The 14584-nt window shown below is 36.3% G+C and overlaps 1 protein-coding gene across 1 annotated transcript in view; it reads right to left on the bottom strand.

The window, feature by feature from the left end:
- Cht7 (chitinase 7) overlaps window positions 1–14584 on the bottom strand; it is a 301019-nt gene that overhangs the window by 36961 nt on the left and 249474 nt on the right. Inside the window, exons 6-8 of the mRNA XM_081732086.1 lie at window positions 12675–12984; window positions 7922–8160; window positions 592–785 (exon numbers count right to left, since the gene is read on the bottom strand). Of these exons, the coding sequence (XP_081588212.1) occupies window positions 592–785; window positions 7922–8160; window positions 12675–12984 (743 nt within the window). The remainder of the gene's footprint in view (window positions 1–591; window positions 786–7921; window positions 8161–12674; window positions 12985–14584) is intronic.

The raw sequence follows: 14584 nt of genomic DNA, 5'->3' as shown, positions 1-14584 counted from the left end.
CTGCCCTAGAAGACATCAATCTCCATCGATTGATTATTACCTCCAGTTTCTAGGACTCCTGGTCTCTGAGAGTTCCTTTTGCTAGAACGTCTGGTCTTTGCAAACACCCAACCACTCCTTAAGACGCCTAGTCTTTGGGTTTTATCCCCCTCCCTGGGACGTCTTGTCTCTAAGAGCTTCTTATCCTCCACTCTTTAGGATACCTGCAAGCAATTAACCAGTCCCTAGGACGCCTGGTCTCCGGGTTCTATCCCCCTCTCTAAGACGCTTGGTCATCGAGAGGCAACTACCTATACCTTGGCCTCAAGAACCTTGGTTCCTATCACTCTAAGACACTTGGTCATTGGGTTCCTACAAAATTCACTAGCAAACCACCAGGATATCTAGAGGAACTTGTCTTTTATCTATAGTATTTATTACTATTGTATGGAAGACAAAAGTTTTATAATAAAAATTGATGGGAAAGTCCAAATTCTCGTCTACTATCTTTTAGCTCTTACAATATCCGTTATGAAATAGTCATGACTGATAAAGACGGCATACAATATACATCTATCGTCTATTTATAATGCATACAGTTAAGTAACTTACCGTTAGTTGGTTGAGGTAGTACAGGTATTATTGATGTCTGTTTGCTGGCGGATTTCACTCTGTTGATGATTTCACTGGGAGAGATCTTGATTGGAGGGGGAAGAGTGGACGCCTCGATTCGGACTGACTGAGCCACTTTAGCCCAATCAATATCCTTAGGATTGCCAGGACGAGAAATTCCAAGCAGTTCCTCTCTGAAAACAAGCAAGAAAACAAGATTTTAGACTGATTATCTAATCAAAATTACGATGTCCATAATGCAAACATGAGGTGTTACGCACAAACAAAGGGTGTTCCATAAAGAACGGAACTTTTGAAATGCCCGCCAGCTCTGTTCTAGTAAGTTGGCACCACTGAACGTTACACGATCTTCAGCTGTCGTCTTTGTTGTGCTTAGTAGTCATGGAATGCTGAACAGTGTATGATCGCCATCTGTTTTCTGTACGGGTAGGAATTCACAACATGCATTACATTTGTAAGAAGTTTTCACTATGACATACGCTATTCCATCGTGAAGCGCTCCTTCCTACTCGTACAGAAAACAAATGATGATCATGCGTTCGACCAGGCATGACTAACCACAAAAACAACAGTCGAAAATCGTGTAGCATTCAGTGCTGCCAACTTACTAGAACAGAAGTGTCAGCATTTCAAAAGTTACGTTCTTTATGAGACACTGTTTATAACTTGCGAGTGTATGAAGTTTAGCAATTTCATTGATTAATTAACTGAATATTTCATAATCTACCAGTGCTCAGCAAGGAGAAAAGTTTGGCACCGCCACTAATGTGGAAGCCTCGGAAAGATGATGTGCCTAAGTCTAGATGTATAACTTTTATGACCATACTTGAAGATTTAGTACTTGGAACACTGGGCCACCGGCATGGACTATGCTTACAACAAAGGTATCTAAAATTGGTCCATTTGATAGGGGAGTGTACGGTGACTGGAGTGTAGTACTGACTAGTGATTACATCACTACCTTAAGTGCCAAAGTTGCGTTAAATGTGAAACCTTACTTCCATCGCAGTGCTTGGATTATCAGTGGCCTACCACGAATTAGAGCGGCCTTTAAAAGCAAAGAAAGGCACAAATACCCAATCAGAACAAACCAAGGTTCAGTGCTCAACACATATTGAACGGATGGATGGCTACTAAACTAATATTTTAATTAAGAAAAAGGGGTTCCAGAAAATCAGCATTTTCTATAGGAATCAGTAGAATCAGAACTTGTGTACAAAAAAGCGTCTCTAGATCGTTTGTCTACTAATACAGCAAGATAATTCGGAGGAGTAGGATATTGCTGATCACTCTATATCCGCATATTTTGGGTTGTTAAATGTAACGGAAAAGATATACAGAGACTCACTTTAATATTCGGCCACCCCACATTGTTGTCATTTATGTCAAAGGACTCATACATGTAAGTACATAGGAATTTTTAAGCGATGACAGGGAACAACTATCATGTCTCATGTACTATTTCGTAATGTATAAAAGTTGTAAATGCATACTATTCCTAACTAACTGCTATGTTTCTACTAACTGCCTTCATATTATGCCACTTTAATATTCGGCCACTAAAGTGACTTGATGATCTTACTGCTATATGTCCAGTTTACAGAACAATATGTGTGGGGGAAGGAACGTCGTATATACAACTTTTTTCTCGTCTTCGTGTTAGAAAGTGTGAATAGGTCTTGGCTTTGCAGTGTAACACTTCCAATGGGGCGAAAAAGTTGTAACACAATCTTTGAGCAGAGCCAGCTGGTCATTTTTCGTCATAAAAGGGGGATTCCAATAGGTATATTGTCCGTCTCTAGAATATACCACAAAGTACAGTCGGTGATATCTTGCGACGTTATAAGAACGAAGACACAATAGAATCCGTGAAGCAGAAGGGTCGGCCTAGCAAGCTAAATGAACAAGACAAACGTGTGATTGTGAAGAAAGTGAAGAAAAACCCAAAATTAAGTGCACTGAAGATTGCAGCGGAATTGTTGCAAGAGTGTGGAAAGGATGTACACCCAGAGACTGTTCGGAAAGTACTGAGAAACGAAGGATACCACAGAAAGGTAGCTAGAAAGAAACCATTTGTCAACAAAGTGTGCAGATAGAAACAATTTCAGTTCGCTAAAATCTATGTGCAAAAGAAACCAGAATGATGGAAAGACGTTATTTTTGCTGAGGAAAGCAAATTCAACATTCTTAAGACAGATAGCAGGGTTATAGTGTGGCGAAAGGCGAATGAAGAACTAAGGAAACTGAATTTACAAGCAACAGTCAAATATGGTGGTGGTAACATAATGGTTTGAAGGTGCATATCTGCTGTCGGTATGGATGAACTCAGGTTTATAAATGCTAAAATGACAAAAGAACAATGCCTGAGCATTCTAAAAGATACTTTACACAAGAGTGCGGACAAATTTGGACTCTGCGAGACCTTTAAATTTTATCACGATAACGACCCAAAACATAAAGCGTATGTTGTGCTTGACTGGCTTCTGTAGAACTACCCCAAAGCTATCGAAACTCCGCCACAAAGTCCGGACCTCAATCGCAATGAAAAGTCGTGGGATGAACTCGACCCTAGAGTTCGGAAAGTGGCGGTAACATCAAAGGAGGAACTTGAGAGAAGGTTAACAGAAGAATGGGCCAATATTTCTGCTGAATATACCGCAAAAATAACTGGAAATATGCAAAATCACTTGAAGGAGGTGATACACAATAAAGAGTATCCAATTAGTTATTAAAACCTTTTTCTTGCATCGAAGAAGACGACAAGAAAGTTCCACATTATGTGGTGGCCGAATATTAAAGTGATTATAATTTTTGTGTTTGAAAAGAAATGTTCTGATTTTTGTACGTAAGAGTTAAAATTTTATAGTTTAATTTTTGTAAAAAGTTGCAGAAAATATAGAGGTTTCACATAGCATAAACAATAGTATCACTTGTTTAGGGGAAGGTTGAAAATTTAAAAAAAACTCTAGAGAAGAAGTAGAAGTATAGGTAAAAAGAAAAGAGACAGAACACTACAACTACGAAAGATAAGTGGTCGAATTTACGTATACAACATACTATAACCAAATATTCTCTTTTATGCCAAAAAGGGGTTCGGCTTACCAAATAAATAGCCGACAAAGCTGTCTGCGAAGATGAGACAAGTCTGTGTCCACGATGGGATTTTCGGAAAGACAAAGGCTTTAGGGAAATCCCACCACTCACCGTATCCGGTCAACACCCTTGCAGACCCCGGAAATCCTCCGGAAGGTTAGAGACGGCGTTAATTTAGAATTTCAAAAGGAAAAAAAAAATCATCCGACCTCTAAGAAACTAGAAGATTCCAGAATAGTAATGAAATTAGAGTAATAGCTAAGATATCCCTAATTAATGATTTGCCAAAATAAAAAAAATATTAAATAAACTGGATTTTGGATCGGTGATTTCTATTGCCAAACTTCACCGATAGCTCCCCTTCGCAGAATGCGCTAAATTCTGAGGCATCGATTAATTTCCATCATTATCTAGTTTGGAAACTGAGAAAAGAAAACGAAAATATTCAAGGTGGATGGGGTCGATGCCCGGGTACGGAATAATAAATTTCAATAACTAATTGTTTTGATTCTGTAACCCTGTCAGAGCTGTCGCCTCCATGAACATTATAAGCTAGCCCGAGTAGGTGACGTGAAGAGAGAAGAAGAAAAAAAATCTCACAGAGCAGGATATTCTATTTTTAAAACCGACCAGAAAATATAATTCACTACAGCCCTGTTGTATAACTACTACTGTCTTTTCATAATTTATTATTCAATATGTATAGTCAGCGATTATATGATGCTACCCATTCTATCAGATGGTATTACTATGGTTGATTATTACTATAACCCATTAAACTACAAAGCATTACCATAGTCCGACTATATATCGCCCTCCGGTCCGCGTGATATTATGGCGCAGGGGTCAGAACCCGAGATGTTTGTAGCTACACGTATCTATTCAATATCTATATATCAACACGCGGCGAAGTATTCACTGGGCTACTATATATATTTTAACTATATGGGTGTCCTATCTTCTATATTCATTTACTACAATATTCATATACTTTCATATTCATATTCGTATTAATATTCATATTATATTCATATCATCATTCTTTTCATTTATTACGACGCTATATTTTACAAACACCCTGTCTCCTCTATCTACGCCCAGCTCATATACACATTTCATCATAACACTTTAAAATCTATAATCACTACAAACATTTCCCATTCCGATCACCGCACGACAACCTCACTCGAACTCAAGACTCTTTCACCACACACACAATACTATGTAATACCTGGTAGCTTTATTAAGAACGAAAAAAAAAATCCTACGTATGTTCACTGAAAATAGAATTATCTGCGATAATATTTAATGTTTATGAAATTCTGCAGCAACAATGAAATTATTCTGCAGCCACAAAGAAAAAATGAACATTTAATATAATTTCAAAGCGAAGAACTAGCATCATATCGCCCGACTTCTGTTAAAAAATTACGTATTGTTTATTTACTTAAATATTTCGATTTCTAGACTAAGCAGAATGTTGAAATTTTCAGGATATATTAATTTTGGGTCACTTGACCTAACTGTACATCCATATAGGCTGTGAATTATACCTTCTAGGTTTTATTTCGAAAAGAAAGGTCAATTTCACGGAAACTAAATCACTAAGAATATCGACATGCGAAAGGCGGTTAGTACTGACTTTTGACACTAGGGGCTAGCGACGATATAATCAACCCTTGAACAACTGAATGTGACCTTGTACACGGTATTATTGTACTACATTACGTTCACTTTTAAATATTGTGTATGAGTTCACTTAATGACGGAATAATAAACAATTTATCGCATAGTAAATACTACACTGTCCATATTTAATTATCTCACACACTCTTTCATCGCTTAACTACCACTACCACTGATACTACATTACAAATATACACATACTACTTAAGCTACAAGACACATCATGCCAATACACACCAATCGTCACTATCATTAATACATGTTATACTAATAAATATACACAGAAAACATTCATATTTTACCATTTTAAATCGGCTCTATCGGTTTACGAAAGGAAAAGGGACAGAAAGGAACAGGGCCAATTGGCCCTTATATTCACTAAATCACATTCTTAAAATCGACCTGTTTAATCAATGCCCCGAGGGGACGTATCGAAGTGTTGACTAACAATAGGACCCCTGCCCTGAAGGGGCAGGAACCCGGAACAAACTAAATGTTCAACTCATCCTGCTGGAAGCCGTACTCCCAATTTGGGAGTCAGATAGGAGCCCTTACTGTAAATTTACACGTGCATTGTGATTACTATTCTAACTACAACGAAATTAAATACCGCCATGTATGTTAAAAAAATCACTCGCTACCTACATAAACAAATCTATATATGGACAGGTCTCGTAACCCTCAATTAGCAGGAAAATTGGAAGGTGAAAATATCAAGGGAAACACTGATCTTCAGAACCGGTTTTAGGAAAAGAAAACAGAAATCACACTACTTCTGAATCCTGTCCATAGCGATCGGTGGATGAAATCATGGCGTCACTATATTGCACTTACTATTTCAGCTTTTTAGTCCAGTTTTTACTATGAAATTTAATAGTTCATGGCTCCTCAAGACTTCCAGTGATTGTACATGTTAATAAAATCCCAAATATTACCTTGTTTGCAGCTTTTCTAGCTCCTTTTCGACTTTTTAAGCTAGACGATCAGAATCTAGTGTCTTCAGTAACACTTCCCGGCATGGAATGGAAATAATTGCGCCCTAATATCATAGCGTGGGTTTATCATCCAATCAAAACAAAGCATTTTTGGCGGTGGGGCTTTGAAACGAATAAAATTTGGTAAAATCTGGATTAAACTAGTTTTTAGAGGGACCTAGGTATCTAAAGAGAGGTGAAGGGTGGTCCTGAAAATTCTGTCGAATTTTAGATTGGTTATTTAATCTGAAGAGTTCCGTCCAATAGTGGATCTATATTTTCAGATAGCACTGACACCGTAAGAATTGTAATAATCCATTTACATATCCATATACAAGACTTATAACTAATTTAATATATAAATAAAGATATTGATTCCCAAAACTATAATCCCTAATGAATTTTTTTTTACAGTTTTTCCATGTTAATTTGAAATAGAATAACGAACAATATTACGAATTATATGAACAGCCAGAAATTTTTTGTTAAACGTCAGGTACAGTCGGTGCAAAAAATTTCGGGCACCCTCCTATTAAAAACATAATCTCATTAGACTGTAATGGCATATTACAAAATGTTCGGTGCAGATTTACCCTACAAGGCCCGCATAAACTTAGTGATTTTACGATTCAAATTTATTATAACGTAATGATTCTACGAACATAGTGAAGACCATTTATGAACGTTTAAAGATACACAAGTCATTGCATAATATATTCCAATAATAAACACGGTTTAAATGTTGTTGTATCACACTCTTCGTGACACAAAAGGAGTCTTATAACTTTTAGATGAAATTAAGCAAAAATTCAGGACTTAAATTTTGTATGTGAATTTACAAAACGAGATGAGAAAAGTATATTTCTCATCTAGTCTCGCCTCGTGAGCAATACTAACCGCCATATTAGTTTATGGGAGTACTGCAAACAAAGAAGCCATATTGAAATAATAAGGCCATATTTTTACTTAAGATGACATAATCTTGCATAAAGAAAGTAACCTAAGCTAAGTTAAGCTCATCTAACTTATATAGCTCCCTCGCTATTATATGATTAACGTACGCGTCTTCTGCGTGGGAGACCTGGGTTTGATTCCCGGCGAGAGCTTATGTTGTTCGAATCTCATGTTAAACTGTACGTAGGTCCATGTCGCATATAGATTCGTTGCTGAATGGGACACTAAAGCTTAAGTCAGCCAATCAACTGACTTACCTAAACTAATCTTGCTGTTATAACTTAAACTTGTAAACTTGAACTAACCTAAAGTTAGTAAACTTGAACCGATCCTACATTCCTAAAGTACACTTAGCTTGTCCATAAGGTAACTTACCTAACCTGACTTAAAGAAACTAAAACTAATTAAGAAATGTAAGCTGTTATCGAATACGATTTGTTAAAATATTAAGTGTTGGTTTAATCCAATAGATGACTGTCTTATAGTAATTCTCTTCATGCAAGCCCAAAGTATATCTGCACCGAATTATTTTCGGAATAATCTTCGACTTACGTGTGGTTTAACTACAAATAAAATTACATAGAAGTCATGTAGCTACTTACCGCATTACGCCAATGAGTGGATATTTGACGTCATTTCCGCAGACGGTTCCTGAGAAATCGTCCATATCAACGGTCCATACCATAGCGCCAGCGTAGCCATTTTCGTGAATCCATTTCATCTTTATTCTGATAGATTTCTCATCGTCAAAGCCTACCCATTGGTCTCCGCGAACAGCGTATGGTACCTTCATCTCGTCGTCCCAGATATATGTTCCTCCGTTCCTCAACACATCGCAAACCTTTGGGGAAATAAAAAAGAAAAAACATGCATAAATTATACTGTAGATAGTCCAAGATTGTGTTTGCTGTATAGAGTCTTATCGAGTATTACACGTTTACTCTCGTCAATGTTTTTATTTTCATAATTCATTCTTCCTAAGGTGAACAACTAGAGTGAACATATTTTGTATATGTGTCTTTAACAGGATCCGGACTTTCTTTTGACAATATATTGAGAGATTGACAAAATAAAAGAATAATCCGAATTTTTAGCAAGTATAGCAACAAATATTTGATTTTTTCAGTATGTTGCACGTGAATCTCTTTTAGTCGAAGAGACCCCTTAAGCCCATCCAATCCACCAACTTCAATACAATTCCAAGTGAGCAAAAGTAAACATTTACTCTCTGTTCAAACACAGCATGCTGAAAACAAATTATCAACCTCATTTTATTCTCAATTCACACCATATTACGCCTAAAAATCTTGAAGTTCTAGTCTATCAATTTTACTGAACCTCAACTAATAATGCTCACGAGATGAGACAAGATAGAAATTTTTGTAACAAGATGTGACGAGAGACAGATATTCCGATTGAAACACGTACATTTTCCGAGACAACCCATCACTCTCACACCTTTTCCAGGCGAGACAACCTCAACTTTTTGCGCAACCTTAACCTCAACTTTAAGCCGAGTAGCCTCAATCCCAAAACATTTCATTTAACCTCACCCTTACATATCGCCAAAGAGAGTAAGCGAGGTCAAGTAGAGCCTCAAGAGTCGTCAACCTCTGGCTAATAGTATGTGTATGATCGTCTCAAGTATTGTTCTTCTCTCCTTGTTCTCCTCCTAATACCCCTGTGGTATCATAATAAGGAAATCTTCATAGTATTGTGTAACCATTAGGAGAAACTTCTATGCATTACGTTTCTCGGCTAATGTCTTGATTATTTTGACATATGAATTGTCCTCTTTAACGCTCACTAGCTGGATTGACCACAACAACAACATGTGTTTGAAACAATTGCTGTTATAGGTTTCGTTTGGATGTTGATTCAAAGGTGTTTGCGATTCAATTTCTGTTCTGCTACTCAAATCGTACATTACAAACAAGAAGTATCCAGTGCTTACACTCCTGATTATCCTAGAAATCATCTCGCAAAACTATTTTCTATGGATTAGAGTGCTTTTATGATTTTAGGCAAATACTAAAGATCTAAAGTGTGAATGAGAAATAAAAGCAACAATAGGAACAGCGAAAAGACTTTTATATAAATATAGGAAGAAGAAAACTATTTTGTTTGTTGCTAAATTAAGAGTTACAGAAAATTCTGTTCCGTATGTATGGGAGTCTTAACGTGAAGACATAAATATGAACATTATAAGTGAAGAATGGATGATGAACTACAAAAAGCATTCGAAATATGGAAATAGAGAAGAATCGATAAGACAAGCTGAGTGGAACGAAAATTATATGTGGAAGTATTGGTGAAAGTTGAGTTAACTGAAAAGAAGAAAAGAAAATAATTATGACATTATTTGAGATATATAGGGATGCGATATAAGATATGACAGAAAAGGAACAATATTGGAGATAGAAAGAGGAAAGAAAACTGATTAGAACATTACTTGAGAGGAAAGTGTGTTATTAGGTTGGTTGGTTGTATTAGAGTTTAGCGTTCCTTGCAGCAACAACGTTATGAGACGTAGACCAACAGCTTAACGTTGGATAAGAACCACATGACTCCCGCCGGGAATTAAACCAGAGTACCTTGTTGCGTTATTAGGAATACGATAGAAAGTATAGTAAAAGGTAAGAATAAAGCATTGAAGGAGAGAAGAACAATACTGGAGATGATTAAAAGAGGAAAAGAAACTGGTGGGACATTATTTGAATTACCGATGTGATGGAAGGAATAGTAGAAGATAAGAATAAAGCGTTGAAGGAGAGAAGAGCAATACTCGAGAGGAATAAAAGAGGAAAAGAAACTGGTAAGAGATTATTTGAAAAGAAATTCTGTTGTTAGGGTTTGATGGAAGGAATGGTAGAAGATAAGGGTAAGTGTTGAAGGAGAGAAGAACAATACTGGAGATAATTAAAAGAGGAAAATAAATTGGTTGGATATTATTTGAGAAAGAAATTGTGTGATTAAGGATGTGATAGAAGAATGGTAGAAGATAAGGGTATTGAAGGAGAAAAGAACAATACTGGATATAATTAACAGGAGAAAAAGAAACCGGTTAGGACATTATTTAAGAAGAAATTACTTTATTAAAGATGTGATACAAGGAATGGTAGAAGACAAGAGTAAGTGTTGAAGAAGAGAAGAATAATACTGGAAGTAGTTAGGAAAATAAACCGATAGACAATTATTTGAGACGAAATTATATTCTTACATATGTGATAGAATAAATGGTGGATACTAAGAGTAAGTATTGAAGGAGAGTTAAACAATACTGGAGATAGTTTGAAAGAGGAAAAGAAACTGGTTTTGACATTATTTAAGAAGAAATTGTATTCTGAGTGGTGCGATACAAAGTATAGTAGAATATAATGATGGAGGATAACTCTTACTTCAAAAGGAAGATATGAGTGGAGTACTCTGGGAATTAGAAGCTTAGAAATTAACGATAAGTGACCTGTTAATAATGATATAATGTTTACCGTAATGATTTTTTTTCTATTCAAGTGTGCTCTTCTTGATTTAATCTCTCGTTTTCCTTCCACCATGATCTCCATCATATTACTAAAATACAATTTCTTCATCAAACTCAGCAGCTCCCTTCCTTTTTATTTTCTCTAATACTGTTCTTTTCTATTTTACTATTCCTAGAAGTTTTTTCACGGATTATTCAAATCTGTACAATATTCTACTCCTAACATAATGTATACCCAACATCCTCTATACACTGATTGCCAATTTAGTGCTTTTCTGACCAGATCTAGTTGCTTTTGTTGTCATACAGAAAATTATCCATGTGCTGGCTAGTGAGTGATATTCTTCACTACAAGTACTCCCAGAGTAATACTATCGTAACTCTAAAATGTCAATGTTGAGGATAGGCGAAGAAAAGGATACCTTTGCTTCTAAAGAAACTTCATTATATTTTGTATTTTTTTAAAAAGATTGTAACATTAATTCAATTTCTATAGTATTAATTATTGTAAAGAAAATCTTTTCTTAAATACACACAAATTACAAGTCTTGTACATTAAAAATTAGTAATAATTTAAAACCCATTTTGGGTCATATTCTGAGGGTGCATTATGACCTGCAATAGAACTGCGGGGTCCTTGCACAAAAGGTGGGCAACCTACCGCTGAGCGTTCATTTCCCTCTTAATATCATTATAATTAAGAAAGTTTAATTAATATGTTAATCCTAATCCTAACTATATATAAAAATACATGAACTGACATAAAATGAAGGGGTACTTCCGGTTGACGTGAAAAATTGAAATCTGCCATGATTGTAGCTTTCCCAGACTGACCCACAGAAAAATGTTCCAAAAGTGAATATTTTTAATTTTTAAGGGGCCTAAAGGGGCGAGAGAAATTCTTCATGTTATTTAAATGGGCCTTTTTCGGACCTATAATCTGATAATTTAGGTACTTGGAACTGGAATAAAAACTTGAAATTCGGTATTATAATACGTTTTCGTTAGAGTTACCAAAGAAAATCACCAGAAACAAAAATTTCAAACTTTAGAGTGGTTTTATGAGGAACTGAAAAAAAAAAAATTCCCATGTTATTTATATGGGACATCTTCTACACTGAAAAACGTTTAGGCACTTCCCGCTGGACTAGAATAATGAAATTTGGCATGATTGTAGCCTTTCAGAACTAATCCAATGGAAAATTGCCAAAAGTGAATGTTTTTAGTTTTTAAGGGGTCTAAAGGGGGGATGAAGAAATTCCCATGTTATTTAAATGGGCGTTTTCTTGGGTTACAAAATCTTACCTTTTAGACACTTGAAATAAGACAAGAACTTGAAGTTCGGTAAAATTGTGGGTTTTAGAGGTGCGAACAGGGACGTACGCAGGGGATGGGTCATGGAGATCCGGACTCCTCCCTCCGAAATTTCGACTTTTGTGTAAATTTAGCCTAATTTTAGGGGCAATTTTACGGATTTTAATATATAATACCCTCATGTTGAGTTTGGACCTCTCCCGAAATAAATTCCTGCGTACGCTGCTGGGTGCGAGGTTTGGGGTCACAGGCCCCAGCTGGCCAAATTTAGGAAATATTAAAAACCAATGCACGAAATTCATTCTTGACGCAGTCTGATAAATGAGAGAAGCGAGGCCGTAGGCCGAGCAAACATGGGGGTCTGGGATTAGTTATTTGTTATAAAAGCACAGTTAAGAAGGTTTAGTAGTAAATCTAATTGTACCTAGCGACTGGGACAGTAAATAAAGTTTTTCTTAGCAGATTATAATGTTTTTAATCTTTATCTACTGGGATTGTAGTAAGTGCTAAAATCTAGTCTTTTGGGAAATTTTCTTGATTGTTGCTAACATTGTCCATACCTCATAATAAGCGAGGAATCCACCCTCCTTGGTGTAATCTCCTGCCTTTCCTCCTCCAGTGGCCGGTGAGTTGACTTTGAAGTTGTTGGGGTTAGCCAGAGTGAAAGTCCTTCCGTACGTGGGCATTCCGATTACCAGCTTCTCCTTAGGAGCTCCCAGACGAACCCACATCTTGGCAGCGTGGTCGACGCACAGTTGCTTCCTCCACTCAGAATCCGAGGATGGTGCGTACAGTGGGGCATTGTGGCCTGTCTCTCGTTCCCATTTCCCGTGGAAATCGTACGCCATCAAATTGATAAAGTCCAAGTAACTGAAAAATAAAATGGAAAAGAAATAAGTAATGGTACAAAAAAATTTCTAGAACATATTATTTAGTTAATAACATCTAACTTTCGACTTCTTTAGTGACAATATAAGTTTACGCATGTGTTTGGTGACAGTGAAAATGTTAGTAAGTAGTAGGTTTCAGATTTATTTGTATATAGTGGAATTGGTAGGGCTTTTGTCTCTGAGAGAACCAGTACCTGATATACTGGTACTCAAGTAATCGATATTGTACCCATGGAACTTGCTGTGACTCGATTAACATGATCATCTGCGTAAAGATCAAAATACGCAACAAGACAGTGCCATATAACATATATCAGTACATTAATTCTTCATTTAATGCATTTTTGTATGTAGAAACTATAAATTGATGAAATGATTTACGAACATAATGAGGAACATTTATTAACGTTTAAAGATACACAAGTCACTGTACAATATACTGCAATAATAAATATGGTTTAAATGTTGTTATACCACACCCTTCCTGGACCTCTTGTTATGCAGGAGGATTCTGATAGCTTCTAGATGAAATTAAAGAAAAAATCTGGGCATAAATTATTTATACAAATTTACAAAGCAAACCGATTTTTTTTTTAGACGAGCCAAACTGTTCGAGAATTGAGACGAGACAAAAACACCTTATTTCAGCTTCGTCCTCGGCAGTGGCGAATCTAGAAGGTACAAACTGGGGGATTGGAAGCCAGAACTCAGATTGTGATAGGTATATCACGAGTTTACGCAAATCATTTTTATTTGAAATCCGTTTATGGACTTCGTTAACAGAAACTAGGAATATCTAATCTTTCAAAGATTTAGGATTTAGATTTCTTGGCTTTCGGCATCTAAGGTCATTTAGCCCGTCACGGTTGAGGGATGACGTCCCCCGGGGAACACACTATCCGAGGAAAGGGAAGGAAGGGAGCGGGACCTATAAGTTAGGTACTACCCCAGCATTTGCCTGGTGTGAATGAGGAAAACCCAGGAAAACCCCATTCAAGTGGCTTAATCTTTCAAAGAATTTCCAATAAAACATAAAAGACAACAAAAATATATAAATAATACAGTAAAACCTGTCTTTAGCAGAATCGAACGAGGCTCGCAAAAATTTCCGTTAAACATAGGATTCCGGTTAGGCATTAAAAATACATGTATATAATGGACATACCAAGACAAAATAATGTGCTGTATGTGCCTTAGATAATTTACAGTATTTAGTTCTACTGCGAGTTAATACACGCAAAACTTGCAATGAACAGAAAAAATACGGCGTTTGTTTCGGTTTGAACATCATTATCTTTTTCACTGACAACGTAGTCTATTGTATATATGTATCTTATCTCTCAAAGGATGTCTAAAATCTTTCTAACTGCTGCAGTCCGGAATTTGATTTTTTTTTTCGTTAAAAGTTATATTTTGATTTTCGTTGTCTACGTCACTCAGTTCACTCTTAATGAGGGGAATTTAACGCGTTTTTCGATCCTATATTCAAGAGACAGTGAAATATTTCCGTTTAAGACAAGTTTTCATTTAATAAAGGGTCCGTTGATGGCAGGTTTTACTGCACTTCAATTATTTTTGTC

This window comes from Thermobia domestica, chromosome 11, assembly GCF_964235325.1.
Source record: "Thermobia domestica chromosome 11, izTheDome1.hap1.1, whole genome shotgun sequence".
Lineage (NCBI taxonomy): Eukaryota > Metazoa > Arthropoda > Insecta > Zygentoma > Lepismatidae > Thermobia > Thermobia domestica.
The sequence above is the reverse complement of the archived record's forward strand: the minus strand, read 5'-3'. Positions and strand labels throughout refer to the sequence as shown.